Consider the following 20010-nt stretch of genomic DNA (forward strand, 5'->3'; position numbering starts at 1 on the left):
CTTGCTCGGAGCGCCAATAATATTTTCCGCGAAATCGCAATACAGGGCAATAACAATATTTTAGTTTACTTATGGCACACATATAAATTCGAAAAGCTAACTGAAAACTCCAAATTTTGCAGTTTTCGCATTTAAGCGTGCAATAGCCGCAGTGACTTGCTCGGAGCGCAAATAATATTTTCCGCGAAATCGCAAAACACGGCAATAACAATAATAAAGGTGTTATGAAACAGATATTGAGTTCAACATGGCGTCGCTATTCATAAGCAGGCTGAAAACGACGACTGCGCTGATTTATAAAAATTACTGAGCCATTGCGGGCTGTATATACAATGCGCTTTATGTTTGGACCATCGTTGGCGAAAGATAATATTATATTCTCTTTTTGCCGGGTTGGAAAAACAACAACAACATACGGCGAGTCAGCTGGTCCATTGAGTAACGCGAGACGAAGAAATCGATCCTCCAAGCGAAGCGAAGCCGTCTTGCGTGAAATTACGTCAGGGAAGTCGAGACGGCAACAAAGAAATCGTTAAAACTGCTGATATTGTTGATTTATATGAGCTTCACATCCTTGCTTTTGCGGAAAAGGTTTCCATATTGAAAAGGTTATTTCGCAAGGCAGTTTATGATGACGGTACTCGAACATACCCTCCACAAGGAAGCGGTGAGTCTGTATGACTCATAAGCCAGCCAGCTGATTTCAGTACGACGATTTCGAAATGTTATTTCGTAATATCGCACTGTTTCGCAACAAAGATTTAAAAGAATCGACTCGAGGGGTTGTATCTAGAATAAATAGGTCGATTGAATCGCCGGGAAATTTAGAAGTGCCTCAAGCAGCGTCGCTTATGTAAAAGATATTCGTCTGTAGATATCACGTATAGGCAGTCAATTACAGATTATTTTAAGGTGCTATTCTGAGCTGGTTAAGTTAGATGTTAGGCCAGAGAAATTTATAACATAACAATAAATAGTAAAAGGTGTAAAACTCTAACTAAACTCGTCTTAACCTAACCATAATTAAAAAATAGTATGGCGAGGCGATACAGGCTAGTACCAGAATCAGTCTTTCTCGTCTTGTTGCTAAAATTTTTCGATCTCGTGTATTTGATATGAGTAAATAGACCCGTATTTTAGTGTTGAGGATTTTCATATTTATCACAACGGAAGTACATAATGTTGTTTATTCGTATAGCGAGGAGTATCGTCACGGATTAACATTGAAATGAACTTATAAATATTTGAGCACTGCCAGGAATCGTGAGCGTATATTGGACTTTAGCAGTATAAGCCCATTCTCATCATTTGAGACCTACGGTGACGTCAATTTATTGAATTATGCCCACTCGTATATGGATAACAATATTCGGGAAGAGTTGGTTTTGCTACAAACAAGGCTAACGAGAAAGGGTACTCCAGTAGTGTACGTACTAGGTTCGGATTAGGGCATAATTTTATTCCGATCTTTTTTTACTTTAGTTCCATTAAGAATTCGGGGACTGTCTGTGTTAGTCCCAGGTTTCAGTCCCTTTACATAACTTGATGTAAAGGCGAACAAAATTAGTTACCTCCATATTGGTACACATACTTCTGGAGCGCCCAGAAAAGCAGTCACTAATAAGTACGGCTTTCCCTTGTTTTCAAAGGGAATCAGGCTAAGCGTAGTTTGAGGTGGGGAACAGGTGTTTAAATCCATAATCTACTGCCTACGCGGCGACTGCCAGCAAGCAATCAATTAGCCATTGCGTTCCATTCATTCAAATAAATCGATTTTATGGGAGAATTGAATTGCTATATTAAATACTTGCAAATTCTTTAGTATTGTAACATTTACCGCGGTATGTAAATATATAGTAAAACAAATTTAGCCATAAAATAGTTACATAGAAGTACGATTTGAACGAACGATTAATTCATAAATAATGCCGGACGATAATTCATGTTTTCGTTTTTTAGAATAATTAAAAGTAACATAATTATCATTGAACAATTGCACGTCCAAATCAAATATGACGTCACAAAATGAAAGTGATGAGAAGGCGATAATGCCCGATGTTGCTGTTACAATGCTGAACGACGGCGAAAAAGACGACGACGTTCTGAAAGAGTCGAAAAAATGTACGAAACTTCGAAAAAACTGGGGTTGGATCGTTGTGGCAGCCTCGTGGATTATTATGATACCGGTAGCCGGAACACTAAGCAGTTTCGGAACGATTGTCAGCTCACTCACGGAAGAGTTCAACGCAACTAAGCTAGAGACGGGATGGATTGGCTCATTAGCGTTTAGTTTCACCGTGGGTACTTGTCCTTTGAGTACCCCTTTAATAACAGTTTATGGGGGACGAAAAGTTGCACTTTTTGGCGTCATCAGCGGTGCTGGGAGCATTCTTGTGACTTCATTTATTCCTATCGTTTATTTGATGTTTTTAACCTACAGTGCTATGTTCGGTATCTCTGCAAACTTTATTTACAACTCAGCCATGAGCCTAACTGGCCAGTACTTCCAAACTAAGCATCAAGCCTTAGCAACGTGCCTTGCCTCGGCTGGCATTTCATTCGGAACACTACTAATGAATCCATTTTCAGAGTATTTGGTAGGACTAATCGGATGGAGGCATACATTTCGTATTTTGTCCGGTATGATACTTCTTGTTGGACTAATTTGTGCCGCCTCGTTCAGGCCCGTCAAAACAATGGAACAAAAGCTGGTGACGAAACTTAAACACACAAAAGTGGAAGAGCGAACACAAATGTTGGAAAAGGCTCTCAGTTCACACCGCGAATTGAATAAACAATACGTCACCGAGTCTCTACAAAATTGTAACGAAAGTAGAATCAGCTTGGCAGCGCAAGAAATCAAGAAAAACGTCCTTGATACGAAAATGTATGACTGTTCGTTTTGCACCAATCCTACCTTCATATTATGGATGTTAGGAACTTTGTTTTGGAGTTTATCATTCCTATTCCCACTTATATTTCTTATTGACTATATGAGCACTTTGGGGATCGAGACATCGCGTGGTACTTGGGTGATGACCGCGTACGGTATATCAGAATTTGTGGGAAGAATTATATGCGCTTCCGCCGCAGGCAAATTACCATTCGGACTTGCTTATGTATATGCCGGAAGCAGTGGATTAATGGGTATTGCAACATTGCTAGCGCCGCAGGGTGAAACGATTGAAATCATGTTTGTTTACGGCGTCGTCATCGGAATAAACTCAGGGATATTGAACTCTCTAATGTATGCAGCCACTATGCAAATATTTGGAAATGAACGAGGAAGACACGTATGGGGATATATCAATGTCATGTTAGCACTTGGAATGGTCGTTGGTCCCGTCACGGCTGGTGGAATTTATGACGTCACGAACTCATACACAGCGGCGTTTTACTTGGGCGGTGGTATGTTTGTCGTGAGCGCAATTACAAATCTAATACTTCCGATATCACAACGGTATTTCCCGCTAAAGGAACGCGAAGCAAAAGGAAAGCGTGATGTCGAAATCCCCGAAGAAGCTAAAAACCGAATTGTGAAACCGCGCTCTTCCCTACGTTCTGCGCTGCTTTCTCGACAAATAAATCGTCAGATGAGCAAAGAAAAGAAGCCATGGAATCGTGGAGTTGCCGTCGAACTTGAAGAACTAGCCGAACTACACGAGGCCTACGAAGATGGCGTAGACAAGAACGACAATGACGTTAAATTCAGCGAAAAAGATGAAAGCTTACTACCGCCCCCATCGCCTTGAATATCACTGTAAAAAAATACTTAAAATCAACTGGAATTCCCAGTATAATAAATAACTGTAGTACGTCGAATACTGACTACATCTGAGCCACGTTTGGCCTATTAACATTCGAAAGAACAATGCAAAACAATTTAATATTCCGAATTACATGGAAACGCTAGTAATTTTGCCATTTTTCTAACGAAATTGAGGATTTAACTTGGACATGCAGTGAACTACTTTTCTCTTCGTATTCACGGAAACATCCGCATCCATATATAACTTTAACTCCCATATTATATTAAATAGGTGTACACTTTGCTACAAGAGAATATTTGCTCTTTTAGTCGCGACCAGGTTCGTAACGTTCTGAAATTTATAAATGCCAAGTCAGGCCGTAACAGCTAGCAGACCCGGCCCGTTATATACTTAAATTCAACATGAATGTTGTAAAATGGCGTTTAACGTCTCCTTGCTTGAGCTGAAATCACATATTTCATTTTTTTTTACTCATAATGCGCTGTAATCCTGTGGAATTGTTCTCATCTCATGGAGCTCTCTGGTTAATAAAATCATTATTTGCCTCGTGTTTCAAAAGTATTTGCTCTTTTTTACCATTTTTTTTCAGTCTATTCAACGTTTTAAACGGCTGTACATTTGTGTGAGATTGTAACTCGTCTTTAAGAATTCTGGGCCGAGTCGATCGATATCAGGGCGCACCCGGGGGTGTGGGGACTTGCTGTTGAGGGGCGGAACCCTTCTTTTTTTGAAATCTGAAAAATACTATTTTTTCTGTATCAAACATACCAAGTTTTCGTAACTTGAAACGCTTTTTAGATCTTTAAGACTCTCAAAACCCCTCGTTTTCCGACCACGCACTAGATGTTACGGTCTAACTTCCTTGTTTGTACTACATTGGTGTCTGCTAAATCATCCTCCGCTAGCTTGTTCAGCAATATTTGCCCTTTTTTTATATTTGTGATATTTTTTCAATCTTTGCAACTGTAGATGTGTGTGAGAATACAAATTGGCTCTAAGAGTTGTGCATTGAGCTGCATTTTGTGTGAAACCAGAAATAAAATTTTCATTGAAAAATTATGATTTTGAGTCACTAACTTTTTATGAGGCATTTCGTTAAATCTTTTCAACAATTCCATTCGCTTTTATTAGAGACACATAGCTAGGAAAGCTAGTTTCTATCATGTTATTATGAAATTAAGTTCATAATGGATGTTGCAATATAGGCTACCCTATTCAATGTTGAAATAGCAATTACTTCATTGTACGTCGCTTAACAATAACAATAAACCACTCTGATATATGATTACACACATTGACGTAACCGGACATTGTTATGTCGCAACGACAAGAGGGAGGGAGTCATATACGCTTATATAATATTACACGGGATTTACGCAATGCTGTGACACTAGAGGTGAGAAAACTCCCACTTGATTAGAAAACAGGTACTCCCGAAGTATGCGTACCAGGTTAGGCCATAATTTTATTCCGATTCTCCTTGTTTCAGTTCTATTACGAGTTCGGGGACTGTCTGTGTTTGCCAAGTGTATATACCCCCTGCCTGTAGGCTTCAATCTCTGTACACAAATTGATGTAAAATAGGCGAACAAATTAGTTACCTCCATATTGGTACACACACCTCAGGAAGGCCCAACAAATTGACTCCCTTGTGATGAACCTAATACAGAAAGAAACAAACTTGTATACTTTTATTAGCTCAAACGTCGACTAAGAGTCCTAAAGCAGCACAAACCAAAGAATGACTTTCAAATCAAAACGCCATGCTATTAAAGAACGAACAGTATACGTCAGCAGGGTCAAATGTCGTGGCTGTTTTAGGCGTTGCTAGATTTTGAGACATAAATCACCACAACAAACTTTCCACCTCAGAGAAATGTCATACTCCAAAGCCGACCTCAGCAAACGTCCAGTTAACTTGAATGAATTTGAAAGCACGCACGGTTTACTAAGGCGAGGTCAGATTTCAGGTTTTACCTTAAGCCTAGGCAAACGTGTCTAGAAAACTCATTTTACATTTCTATTTATGACGTCAACTCATACGCAGCGGCTTTTTACTTGAGAGGTGGTATGTTTGTCGTGAGCGCAATCACAAATCTTCTACTTCCGATACCACAGCGGTATTTCCCACTCAAGGAACGCGAGGCCAAAGGAAAGCGTGATGTCGAAATTCCAAAAGAAGTTAAAAATCGAATCGTGAAACCCCGCTCCGACCCACGCCTTCCATTCAGTGTAGCTTTCTCGACAGGAAACACATTCAATGATTGTACAAAGTCTCTGGCGCGGAAGAATCGTGGATGGAGCACCACATACCTAGACAACTATTTCGACAACATGAGTTGAAGTTTCTCAACGACATCAGATCACCCAGTTTGTGATAAATTTGGTAGGCGAAGGCTATTCTTCCAAAAAGAGTTGCGCCTCGCGTATACAGGACTGGGTATTCCAAACATTTTCCAAATGAAATTAGAGAATTACCGCCATATGCAGCTGTGAATTTCCGTATGAGGTATTCAGTGGGGATGGGAGATAACATAAATGGTGGCAGTGGCACATCATCATAAAATGGTATCCTTGATTGCTAGTTGAAAATTTGCAATAATGATTTTTTACGTTTTTTTTGCTCTCTTGCGCCCCTGTCCAAACGGCACCCATGACACGAAATATGGCTGCCATACCCCGGATACGCACCTGATAACGGTCGCTCCAGAAGTGCGATTACCAATATGGAGGTAATTACTTTTGTTCGCCTGCTTTACATCAAGTTGTAAAAAGAGACTGGAACCTATGGGGGTATATTCACTTGGCTAACATAGACAGTCGTTGAACTCGTAATAGAACTAAAAACTATTTGCGAACTATTTGTTCGCCTGCTTTACATCAAGTTGTAAAAAGAGACTGAAACCTATGGACAGGGGGTATATTCACTTGGCTAACATAGACAGTCCTTGAACTCGTAATAGGACTAAAAATAAGGAAAATTATGGCCTAACCTGGTACACACACTACGGCAGTACCCGCTCTTTTGCGCCCCTATTCAGACAGTGCCCACGGTACGAGCCATGACTGCCACACCCTATATATACCCTATATAATGTACAGTATATGAGTTACCAATTAAAACATGATGTTGAAAATACTTGACATCCTGCATTCTATTTGGTTTGTGTAGAATTGTAAAATACAAGTTTGACCTTGTATTTTATCCGTTACGGTTGTTACACCAAACAGTAAATGTATTCATCGATACCCGATCGAGATCAGGTGACTTTTGTCAATCTAGTTTAACTGGCGGTAAAACTGTAGCCTACTCCCGTAGTGTGTATACCAGGTTAGGCCATAATTTTATTCCAATTTTTCATATTTTAGCCAAGGGAATATACCCCCTGCCCATTAGTTTTAGTCCCTTTACACAACTTGATGTAAATTGGTCGAACAAAATGAGTTCCCTCCATATTGGTACACATACTTCTGGAGCGCCGGTAAAACTTATGGATCTTTTGTACGAAACTCCCACCACTAATGCAAAAACGTCAGATTTGAGAAAAACGTTTTAAAATGACAAATTATTAGGTATCAAGTTGGGTTCGAAATGATTTGAAAATCTGAATTTCCCGGACAATCTGCATTCCTAGCTCTCACACTAATTGGCTAATTAATATTTTTTTAAGCAGATGCGGACGCTTTGTCCACGCAATTCGCAAAGTGGGTGATATCGCCGTATGTTTTCTTTAGCATAAAGTGGGTATTTAAGCCGTGAAGATCGGTAAACTATATTTTCGCTAATTCTTTCTATCTTACAAGCAGTATGTTCCCCAGCTTTTCTTTTAAGGGGGGTGTTTCAAAATTTAGGGGGTGGTAAATAATTTGCTATTAGAGATGAAACTAAGCTATTTGTATTCGTGAAAAAATGGTATGTATTTAAGAAACGATGTACATGGGGGGCCCCAAGTTGATTGACGGCGAGCCAAAATCCACAGCAGAATGAAATTGTAGGGCCAAAAAAAGGGAGCGAGTAAAAGTGCGGGACGACACGGCTGAGGTTCATGGCGCGCTTAAGCTCCCTGAGAAAAATTTGAGAAATAGGCACCAAAATAGGCTCTAAGCTTGATTTTAGATACACCTAGCATCGCAGTTTGTTATGTAATGAAATCAATAATTATAATATTTAGCTGATAGAATTCCCGGGAAATAGAAACAAGCACGTCTTTCAACCGTAAATATATACTACTACGTTTCAACAAGTAATTTGCGACTGATAGTGACTAATGAAGTTACTTGCTCATCTGGCATTGTATGAATGGCTACTTATGGCTTGTTTTATTACACATTTCTAATTTTTTAGAACATGTTTGTTTGACTTTTGTATGAATTAAATTTTGAAATACGCTCGTCAACTGATCATAATGTCGCATAATGTTGTATTCCTTCAGAACTGAAATATTTTGTTGGTAAGAAGACAAATCGCTGAAGTTTGATTCTTTTCAATAAAAAAAACTTAAAAACGCTTAAACTGTGATAATGATGTAACAATAGACGGTATCTAAAACTCAAAAGATACCACATGAAGGATTAAACTATTTCTCTCAAGTTCGGCGGGCCATTTTAAATCGTCACGCGGGCCGTAATTGGCCCGCAGACTGCGGTTTAGAACCCCTCAGTGTGGAATCGCACCTCAAAATTAGGGGGGTGTTTGAAATTTTAGGGGGGGTGTTCACCCCCTATAGCGGGGGTGTAGGGAAATCACTGCTTACAAGTATTTGTGACAACGACAATACAGAGTTTTTCCTCGTCCGGCATTGTTCGTAAAGTGCGAAAACTTGTTATTATGCGATCATCTGAGACGGAAAAACCATAACTTTTATTTTAAGAGTGCGCAACAAATCGAAAACTCTATTTTAGACGGGAATAAATTGCAAAATTTCAGAAGTTTCTTTTGAAAGCGTTTCCGTAGTTACCTTCCGTCGGCCCCACAAATTGCAATTGTTTCGTCATTGTTGACTTATTGCTGTTTGACAATTGATACGAAAGTAACAAGGTGCCAAGCTCTAGTCGAGTAACAAACCTCTGAGAAAGCTTTCATATAGACAGCGGGTTTTATGTTTAAGGCCAATGCATATGTGGTGCAATATATTATTGTTTCTTATTCGTTTCAATAGTTATGTACTTCAAGGCAGCATATACAGCAATATTAACCCTCCCTGCTTTGATGAATCTTTTCAAGCATTCCCATATTTCAAAAAAGACTCATGATGAAGCTTGGTAAATGAATTGGCCAAAAGAGTTAAATCTGGCAGTGGGTTAGTTTTCGGATCTTTTGTACAAAGCTCCGCCAACGCTGAAAATAGTAATTATCCAGTCAGGGTTGGGGTCAGGTACGCAGATTGCGCTAGAAATTATAATTTTCAAATCAATCCTAACCCAAATTGGATAATTACTAAGTTGTTATTTTAAATCGAGGCGGCGGTGTTTTTCTCAAATCTCACATTTTTTGCATTGGTGGCGGGGGCTATTCTTATAGGTCTTATTTCAATTCTCTTCCGAAAAATAATACTAGGGCTTATTTTCGGCAGATGTCTTTTATCTTCATTTATCAAACCTCAAAATCCAATTTCACCTCATAGCTTGCGTCGCTCTTCACGGCCGTTGTCCGTTTGCGGGGACGTTGTAACTAACCCAAGGGCGGATTCAAACATCGAACCGCAGACCGGATTCCGGTAATATTATGGGAGCTGATTTTCCACTGTGCCCCGTGGCCCACCTTCCCCTACACAGATTGCGCTTGAAATTCAAGTCATTACTAACCCTAATCAATTCAAGAGTCTTGCTGCACACGAACACAAATATATTTCTGTAACGTTTCGTCTGACCGAGGTCAGACTTCTTCAGACAAGCATTTTACAACTATGACTCTCTTGCTACAGCATCCCTGCGTAATACGCATACGGATCCACCTGCGCAAAGGCATAGAGAGCAAGGAAAGGTAGTTAGTTTCACGCAACCTCAACTGTTAATTACTAACCCTATAACTGGATAATTACTAAGTTTAGGGTTACCATAATTTTGTGACTTCAAATCGGGACGCCTCGAAAGACAACGACCCCTTAGCTGTGATTTTGTAACTTCACATTTTTCGATTTTACTACATAGGCCTACATTCCTACATTTAAAGCTGTCTCGGCTGTCTTTATTGACCATATTGTTATCGAAATTTCATGCGAATATTCTCTGTCCAAATATCGGGTCCAGTTCGAAAAATAGGATGGAATTGACGTTAACGATACCGGTGCAAATAATTCGAATTTAGACTAATTAGTATTGGTTTCACATGCGATACGTCTGCCATCAATGGGAATCAGCGGGAAACGAACGCATTCACCTTCAGTAAGTAGGCTAGCGCTGCGCTACACAGAGACAACAGTAACGAGAACATGTTTGTGTATTATGCTGGAAAAGCGACCATATTTTCGGGCAAACACGGTATATGTAGGCCTTACCATATGTCCCGTTTTAGGCGGGACAGTCCCGCTTTTTAACGTTTTGTCCCGCCGTCCCGACTTGTCAGTCAAAAGTCCCGCTTTGGCGTTCAGCCAGTCAGCATAATACACGAACATTACCAATTAGCATGTTCTCGATACTGTTATTGCTGTGTTGTGTTCCGGTAGCTTACCTACTGAAGGTAGATGCGTGGTTTTGTGTTTCGTTGTTTTCCGCTAACAACAATTACTACAAGTTGTTACGTCTAAGCCCCGTATGCCAAAAGGGTGCTTAACGTTAACGTAAATTAATTTCTATTTTTCGAACTGAAACCGATAATTAGACAGACATCGCATGAACCCTCGATGACAATATGGTCGATGAAGACAGAGGGATGGTTTTAAATGTAGGCCCCTAATATAAATCGGTTAAATTCAAGTTGAAAAAAATACAGCTATGGTCTTTGGAGGCGTCCCGCTTTGAGGTAACAAAAATATGGTCACCCTAGGTATATATATGTATGATAAGCTTAATGTATCTTTCTTGGGTAAAGGCTCATCCTGTGTAGCCGCAGCACAAAACTAGCAAGACCATTTTCAAATACGAATCAGAATGAATCATGCGTTCATTCACGAAATCAATCAATCAAATCGTTTTTATTAGGCATCTCGGCAAAGCATAACAAAAATGAAAACAAGTAAGATCACAAAAATATTTGTACGAGATGGCAGGATAACCGCGAAATGACCATTAGGTCTACTTGTCAGCGGCAACCTTAAAATAGCTTAAAACAATACAAAATTTGCACAGCACGAAACGTTTTTATACGAGAACAGCATCGCCCCAACATGACGCTGCAAGGCCTTGTTATTTATCGAATTAGGGAATTCCCCCTATTTTAGTTCGAAGCAGTGCTGTTCCGGCACTTTTAAGTTAACGTTTCTGGGAAAATTTTATTAAACAATAAATATTAGGTTTAGTAATAGAAATGAAAAAAATCAAAATTTATCCGCAAATTGGACCAATGAAGATTGGTTGGACGAATGATATTAAAAATACACAAAGCACATAGATTTTGATTAAAACTGAGGTTGGAACGCCAGAGCGTGGAATGCTCGTTTTACTTCGTTTGTTGTTGTTTACTTTTACGCTGCTTTTATTATTGTTGTTTATCTTACAGTAGACTATTAGTTGAGTGCGTTCGTAATCACATTAAATATCACATGTTGCGCACCGCATGTTTGTTTGTTGTATTCTACCCTTCCCGTTATTTCCTTGTACAGATATAGTAGAAATTACACTCCATGTTAAAACTCCAAATCCACACCCAAGTTATGCGCCTGGAATTATCTTTCGTGTCTCTTTTTTTTTCAAATTTACTTTAATGTGTTGTTTGCTGTTTGGGGTAAGTGGGCACGTGCATTACCACGTCTTAAATCTTTTTTAGATTTTGCCCACTTACATGATTTTTCGTATATTTGTTTGTTTTGTCATGTATTGTTTTGTTGTAACAGAAAATCGAAATAAACACTTACACTAAATGGTGCGAATTTGATATGAACATAAAGAGCTCAAAAGAATCACCCAACATATAGTTCCGAAGTTCTGAGAACGATGGAGATATTTACAAATTAATTTCGATTTTGATTCGAGTCGGATTAAGTGATTTGGCCTTAGCCAGCGGTTCTCAACCAGTGGACCAGTTCCCACTGCTCGGCCACAGCAACACTTTCATGGTGGGCCAAAAGCCCACAAACCTATTAAAAATGTCTAGAGATATTGATAAGTTTAGTTTCATTTGTGTCACTATAGTTGAATTGATGCTGTTTTTACACATTTTCATTCTAATTTTTAAGTTGGCCCAAACACCACAACTACGTTGGGCAGCGTTGTACGCGGTTTTACAAGCATTTGCCACCGTAAAGCCATGATTGGTCTCCAGAGAAGCACATTACGCGGGGAAAATTGGCGCGTAATTCGATTAACACATGAGCGATGAGCCATTCGTTTTAGGCTGCAGTCGGCAACCGACGTCTTGTTGCGGGGTTTTCTCGGCGGATAGGATAGCGAAATTGAACTTTTAATGTTCTTATTGAAGAATAGTAAGATGAAAAGTTAGCAATACTGCACTACGTAGTCACATACTACTGGAATGGCGAACTAACGTTACAGTCTCGTGTAATTATTGGGATAAGGTTTCACATATACATACCGTGCCGGTACTTGGGCGACCGTATAATAGAATAGACTACATACCTTTATCGTGTCGGAAATACTCCAGGTTCGGACCGCAGCGTAGGTTACCGGTACCGTACGACAGTGCGTTGGCAGGCTGTCTTTCTATGGTTAATGCGGCATGCTTAACACGGCTCTGTAACCAGATCACTGCGAATAATGAAACATAGTCTACTGGCAATACCGACCCTACTACTTACTAGTGCCTCAAATTTCTAGACCCTTTTCAAATTATAAAATCTATTTTATGATTTCGTTTTCAACAGAAAAAGTGCATATTAATTGATTTAAGTTGAGATTGGATAGAATTTACTTATTTAACGCCAATAAGACGGCTTAATCATATGGCAAAACACGTCATCCCGTCCGGTTACCGGTCCATGTCGAGTGTGGGATTGGTAAGCTTGTTATTTGTTTTCGGAAGCATGGACTTGATGGCAGAGGATGCCGTAACCGATCAGCGGTTACGTAAAGCGGCGGCGAAGAGTATAGAACTCCTTTCGCACATAACTATCCCGTCATGCGATTCGAACTTACGAACCCACACAAGGTAATCAGAGGTGCAATGGCGAGTATTCCTGACGTTTAGCACGATTCGCCACACCGCCGAGCCGAGATGGATAAGGATTTAATTGCTTTTCTATTTATTTGTACAGTTTATCAAGTTATAATTCTGCCTTCGGTTCATAAATGAGGGATTCACTTTATCAGCTACAAACCATTCACACCACTCGCGATATTTCTCTTTTTCGTAGTGTAACAGTCCATAATAATTTGATTACTTTTTTTGCAGGATGTAATTATTGACATGATTTAGTCTAATATCATATTTATCTTTGATATGCATGCCATAGTTTATTTCAACAAAGATAATTCTGTTATTATTGTTCCACACACTTGGATGTACAATGTCACGGAAGCTGAGAATCAAAAGTTTGGAAGTTGTTTATGTAAGCTAAATTTCCAAGAAAATCAAAAACAGGTAGCACATCAAACAGATTGGGACAACTTGGCTGTCGGCTGTTCGCTGAAACTGGTGAGTGAATGCATTCATATCTGTTTTTGCATGTCACTAATTGGTGCACTGTTTATAAAAAAGGCAGAGATAATAATTTGAAGTCATGACTTATATATAGATTTAAAGTTTTTGCTGTGGCTCTCAGTGTTTTGCGGAAGCCTGGTGGGCTTTGTTATGTGTTGAGTTGAATGTCTGCGATTGGCACAGCGTAATTACCGAAAACATACCGTTAGTTATTCATATCTTGTGTTTTTGTTCACTATTTGACGGGCGCGTTCATATTCTAAATCTAACCCATCTTACAGTTAGATACAGTTAGGGATAGATATATGGTTCCAAGCACCATCCTACCCAGAAACGCTTCCGCCACCATCAAGTCCATGCATCTCAAACAAATAACAGGCTAACTAATGCCGTACCCGACATGGACTGGTAACCGAATGAGATGCCATGGTTTGCCATACAATTAGGCCGTCTTATTGGTTTCTCTTTCTCTCGGGATAAATCTGTAAATCTTATCCAATATAGCCATATGGATAGATATATGGTCGCAAATGACATTCGAAAGGCGGCCGTATAGGACTATAGACAGCAGTTTAGAAATAGGTATGGTTAGCGCAATCGTCCTTGAATAATATCTTCCGTGAAGAAGTATGGGCTGCTGATTGGATAACACATAGCCATCATCGCAATTTAAATAGGCCACTGAAAAGATTTCAAGCAAAGTCCATGCATTTGGCTAACTATCCCCATAGCTGCTAACGGGCGAGAGGCCGTGGTTACTTATATAATTAAGTCGTCTTGTTTTGTCCCTCCTGTATATATACACGATATTACTATCCTAAAAAGTCATTTTCTCCATTCCCGTAGTCAGTGAAAGGTAAATAACGCTGATATCGCGCTTCATAAGACTATTTTGTGAGTGACGGCGGCGCCTGTCTCTGTGGCGCAATTGGTTAGCGCGTTCGGCTGTTAACCGAAAGGTTGGTGGTTCGAGCCCACCCAGGGACGGTGTCATTTTTCATCATCAATTTTCTCTGATATACCGGTATATATTGCACTTACAACTTAATTTGGTATGGCAACGCTGAGCAGAATCTTTGGAACTAGTTTGACCTGATTTTGTTCAGTATTTTTCAAAAAAGTAAGAAGAAGCATATTCTCAAATTTCGCGTGACGTCATAACCACGTGACAAAGTCTCTCGACCAAAACTGCAGGTATATCTCGCTGGACTGTCGTCTGCCGTGAACTGTTTTGCGCGTTCGTTTCCTGCAGTTGTGTTTGAAAGTATATCTATTTTGTAGCGTTAGTTGGTATAGCCTATGTTTGCACGGCATTTGTTTGTTTCTGTAGCTTAATAGTACAAGGCTTTATGATAATATGTTACGATGAGACAGGGTGTTAGCACTGCAGTATTTTTGGTTTGCCTGGATCTGTAACAGTTTTTTTGTCGGTCATTTCCAAATTTTTAACAGCATATGGTACTGTACGTAACGCGTATATAGACTTTAAATAATCTCCTTTTTATTGTTGTGCATTAATCCATATAATGGCGTCGTCAGCTTCTGTATAGCCTATAGCATTCACCACCCGGATTTCAATACAAAAAATAAAAAACGCTAGCCTACTTTGAAAAACTTAAGATGTGTCACTTGGAAGAATGAACCTAGGCTATATGTCACCACAGGATGCATGAGTGGATGAAACATCTTTATGGCCAAAGGTTGAATACCCTGACGTATATATTAATATCTCATCAATACACCTGGAATATACACAAAAGAGGCCATGAAAAACAGGAAAAGTTTGAAACATACAAAATTGAGCCGTTCCAGCGTTCGGTGTACAAGCTATTAAAAATTTGACAGTGGAATGTTTTTTGTAATCAGAGTATACTTGGGCTCGGGCAAGTAATCGTTTCGGTCTATTGATAAATATTTCACAGCGGTCTATGATGCCAATCTTGGGAAGTATTGTCGAAAAAGTGGTGTGTTTTAATATTTGCTTCACAGTCCAACAAATCAGAAACAACATTTTGTTTTAGATTAAATCAATCCAGCGCCAGAATGCGTTGTCGAGATTTGATTTAGACAAATTGAATATGTCTGCTAACGTATCAAAATGTTCGTTTAAGCGTAGTTTCATGAGGGTCATGAGCATTTTATATTAGCACGGATCTGGCAAACAGGAGCAGAGGAAATTGAACATAACATCAAATGTTTCTACTGGTAAAACAGTATAGTAAATGAATTTTTTTGGCTATTTGCTCAAGTTCTTGTAACTAGAAATGTTGAAATTTCTAGTTTTTCCACTGCCTCATTTCTCTCCATTCTAAGCTGCAAAAGTTCTGCCTCAAAGTTTTCTAAATTAACTAATTTGTCTAAACCTTCATCTTTCTCTTTTCTAATTCGTAAACTTTACTCCTCGAGTAACTCCAATTGATTTTCCTTGGAGGTTGCATTTGACTCACTATGAGATGAAGCTGCAGTATCGACTGGTTCTGGATATCTATTGAATAGTTCTATTTTATGAGTTTTCGCTTTTTTATGCAAACTGTACTGTATATTTATTCATTGTATCCGTTTTTATTTGAACTTGTTTTTGTGATGACAAATATACGATTGATTGATATGTCCGAAAACCTATAATAAGTACCATATGTGGAACAAAAACACGGGATCCGAGAAAATTTTACATCATACTTTGAATTGGACACCCAATTTTAGTGTTTCCGCAATTTAGCGCTTACAGTCTAGTTTACAAGTTCGAAACAATCCACTTTATTCAAAATATAAAAGCTACATCTCATTTAAGTGTACTGATAGTCTATTTTAACATTGTGTATCACAGATTTGGGAGATTGATATTTTACAACTTTAACCTAACCAAAATCATTTGTTTGTAAATTAGACAGATGATAATCCTGTACGGACAGGCTACAAACCCGTAATTAAATTATCTCTAAATGTCCCAAATCAATATGATTTGTAAAAATCAAAAGCCTACGGCACCCGGTATTCCCAGCCGGTCACCCATGCAAGTACTAACCGAGCCCGACGTTGCTTAACTTCCGAGATCGAACGAGATCGGGTGTATTCAACGTGGTATGGTCGTAGGCGGTATCGAAGCTTCCTATTCGGCTTTTTATATTTAGGTTTTGTGTTAGAAACGAGAGATCGACGAAAGTTTAAAACGAGAGACCGATGGAGCGTAAAGAGTAGGATTCACAGTAATGGCAAGTCTGCCTTAATTTTTAACGTATTTTTCACAGAAGTAAGAAAAAGCACATCGGTAAATGTCTGAAATTAGACAAAAGCCTGCAAGTAGGCTTACCATATATGTGAAACAAAATACTTAGACGGTTCGAATAGTAATATTCAACACATATGGATTATTAGGAAAGGTGCACTTTCTTTTCGACGTTTTAAATAATTTAACAGCAGTACAGATTATGTTTGATGCTAAATTGACGTATTAATACCTATGACATAACAAGATAGTGTTGTCTCCCACGGAACTGGTGAAGTGAGTCGCAAACCATTAATAAACTTCCCCATTTATTAAAAAAAATTGTATTGATATTTAATAAACAAAAATTATTTATTTCTGCATGACCGGAACATTTAAGCTCACTGGACGGAACGCCGAAATAGCCTCTATAAATCGCGGCTGTCGCGCCATCGGGATGTATGTATATAACCCATGCGTGCTGTTCGCAAGTTTTCATTCTTAGCTAAATCGTATCTAGTTTCCTAGTTTTATTGGTGCTCCCGAAGTATGTGTAACGAAATGGCGCACAGCCTGCACATAGAATGTGTGTCAGGTTATGGCTCAGGTTGTGCGTCATCTTGGTACACATACTTCCGAAGCGCCATTTTTAGAATTATATATACGAGGAAAAATGAAAATCAAAGAGACAGAATTATTCTATAAACTCAGAATACCCGGGGTGACGAGGTGTAGGATGTCTTTAAAGCCTGTGGCAACTCATCAATTTATTTTAAGAACATTGAAGCCATGACTCATAAGCCTTCTTTCGAATCGTAACTCTAGAAAGTTTCCTTCATACTGTGTCATTGAAAAATGGCTGATGTCCATTTTTAGTTTTTTCGCGATTTAGCGCTTACAAACTAGTTTACAAGTTCGAAACAATCCACTTCATTCAAAATATAAAAGCTACATCTCATTTAGGTGTACTGATAGTCTATTTTAACATTGTGTATCGCAAATTTGGGAGATTGATATTTTACAACTTTAACCTAACGAAAATCATTTGTTTGTAAATTAGGCAAATGATAATCCTGTACGGACAGGCTACAAACCCGTAATTAAATTATCTCTAAATGTCCCAAATCAATATGATTTGTAAAAATCAAGAGCCTACGGCACCCGGTATTCCCAGCCGGTCACCCATGCAAGTACTAACCGAGCCCGACGTTACTTAACTCCCGAGATCGAACGAGATCGGGTGTATTCAACGTGGTATGGTCGTAGGCGGTATCGAAGCTTCCTATTCGGCTTTTTATATTTAGGTTTTGTGTTAGAAACGAGAGATCGACGAAAGTTTAAAACGAGAGACCGATGGAGCGTAAAGAGTAGGATTTACAGTAATGGCAGGTCTGCCTTAATTTTTAACGTATTTTTCACAGAAGTAAGAAAAAGCACATCGGTAAATGTCTGAAATTAGACAAAAACCTGCAAGTAGGCTAACCATATATGTGAAACAAAATACTTAGACGGTTCGAATAGTAATATTCAACACATATGGATTATTAGGAAAGGTGCACTTTCTTTTCGGCGTTTCAAATAATTTAACAGCAGTACAGATTATGTTTGATGCTAAAGTGACGTATTAATACCTATGACATAACAAAATAGTGTTGTCTCCCACGGAACTGGTGAAGTGAGTCGCAAACCATTAATAAACTTCCCCATTTATTGAAAAAATTGTATTGATATTTAATAAACGAAAATTATTTATTTCTGCATGACCGGAACATTTAAGCTCACTGGACGGAACGCCGAAATAGCCTCTATAAATCGCGGCTGTCGCGCCACCGGGATGTATGTATATAACCCATTCGTGCTGTTTGCAAGTTTTCATTCTTAGCTAAATCGTATCTAGTTTCCTAGTTTTATTGGTGCTCCCGAAGTATGTGTAATAAAATGGCGCACAGCCTGCACATAGAATGTGTGTCAAGTTATGGTTCAAGTTGTGCGTCATCTTGGTACACATACTTCCGAAGCGCCATTTTTAGAATTATATATACGAGGAAAAATGAAAATCAAGAGTCAGAATTATTCTATGAACTCAGAATACCCGGGGTGACGAGGTGTAGTTTTCTTATTTGTAGATGTCTTTAAAGCTTGTGGCAACTCAACAATTTATATTAAGAACATTGAAGCCATGACTCATGAGCATTCTTTCGAATCGTGACTCTAGAAAGTTTCCTTCATACTGTGTCATTGAAAAATTGCTGATGTCCATTTTTAACTTTTTCGCGATTTAGCGCTTACAAACTAGTTTACAAGTTCGAAACAATCCACTTTATTCAAAATATAAAAGCTACATCTCATTTAAGTGTACTGATAGTCTATTTTAACATTGTGTATCGCAGATTAGGGAGACTGATATTTTACAACTTTAACCTAACCGAAATCATTTGTTTGTGAATTAGGCAAATGATAATCCTGTACGGACAGGCTACAAACCCGTAATTAAATTATTTTTAAATGTCCCAAATCAATATGATTTGTAAATATCAAAAGCCTACGGCACCCGGTATTCCCAGCCGGTCACCCATGCAAGTACTAACCGAGCCCGACGTTGCTTAACTTCCGAGATCGAACGAGATCGGGTGTATTCAACGTGGTATGGTCGTAGGCGGTATCGAAGCTTCCTATTCGGCTTTTTATATTTAGGTTTTGCATTAAAACGAGAGATCGACGAAAGTTTAAAACGAGAGACCGATGGAGCGTAAAGAGTAGGATTTACAGTAATGGCAAGTCTGCCTTAATTTTTTACGTATTTTTCACAGAAGTAAGAAAGAGCACATCGGTAAATGTCTGAAATTAGACAAAAACCTGCAAGTAGGCTTACCATATATGTGAAACAAAATACTTAGACGGTTCGAATAGTAATATTCAACACATATGGATTATTAGGAAAGGTGCACTTTCTTTTCGGCATTTTAAATAATTTAACAGCAGTACAGATTATGTTTGATGCTAAATTGACGTATTAATACCTATGACATAACAAGATAGTGTTGTCTCTCAAGGAACTGGTGAAGTGAGTCGCAAACCATTAATAAACTTCCTCATTTATAAAAAAAAAAATTGTACTGATATTTAATAAACAAAAATTATTTATTTCTGCATGACCGGAACATTTAAGCTCACTGGACGGAACGCCGAAATAGCCTCTATAAATCGCGGCTGTCGCGCCACCGGGATGTATGTATATAATCCATGCGTGCTGTTCGCAAGTTTTCATTCTTAGCTAAATC

At 38.8% G+C, this 20010-nt stretch overlaps 1 protein-coding gene and 4 non-coding genes across 5 annotated transcripts; 2 read left to right on the forward strand and 3 right to left on the reverse strand.

The window, feature by feature from the left end:
* Positions 1-1940: 1940 nt before the first annotated feature.
* LOC120329622 (monocarboxylate transporter 5-like) lies at positions 1941-4829 on the forward strand. Its single transcript, XM_039396337.2, has one exon. The coding sequence runs from the start codon at positions 2013-2015 to the stop codon at positions 3750-3752; it is 1740 nt and encodes a 579-aa protein (XP_039252271.2). The 5' UTR covers positions 1941-2012; the 3' UTR covers positions 3753-4829.
* A 9608-nt stretch (positions 4830-14437) lies between these two features.
* On the forward strand, positions 14438-14511 carry Trnan-guu (transfer RNA asparagine (anticodon GUU)). Its single transcript has one exon. It is a non-coding gene; the product is annotated as a tRNA-Asn (tRNA).
* Positions 14512-16500: 1989 nt separating this feature from the next.
* LOC120330510 (5S ribosomal RNA) lies at positions 16501-16619 on the reverse strand. Its single transcript, XR_005567846.1, has one exon. It is a non-coding gene; the product is annotated as a 5S ribosomal RNA (ribosomal RNA).
* Positions 16620-17878: 1259 nt separating this feature from the next.
* Positions 17879-17997, reverse strand: LOC120330515 (5S ribosomal RNA). Its single transcript, XR_005567851.2, has one exon. It is a non-coding gene; the product is annotated as a 5S ribosomal RNA (ribosomal RNA).
* A 1271-nt stretch (positions 17998-19268) lies between these two features.
* On the reverse strand, positions 19269-19387 carry LOC120330530 (5S ribosomal RNA). Its single transcript, XR_005567859.1, has one exon. It is a non-coding gene; the product is annotated as a 5S ribosomal RNA (ribosomal RNA).
* Between the last annotated feature and the right edge of the window lie 623 nt (positions 19388-20010).

Source organism: Styela clava, chromosome 12 (assembly GCF_964204865.1).
Source record: "Styela clava chromosome 12, kaStyClav1.hap1.2, whole genome shotgun sequence".
Classification (NCBI taxonomy): Eukaryota; Metazoa; Chordata; class Ascidiacea; order Stolidobranchia; family Styelidae; genus Styela; species Styela clava.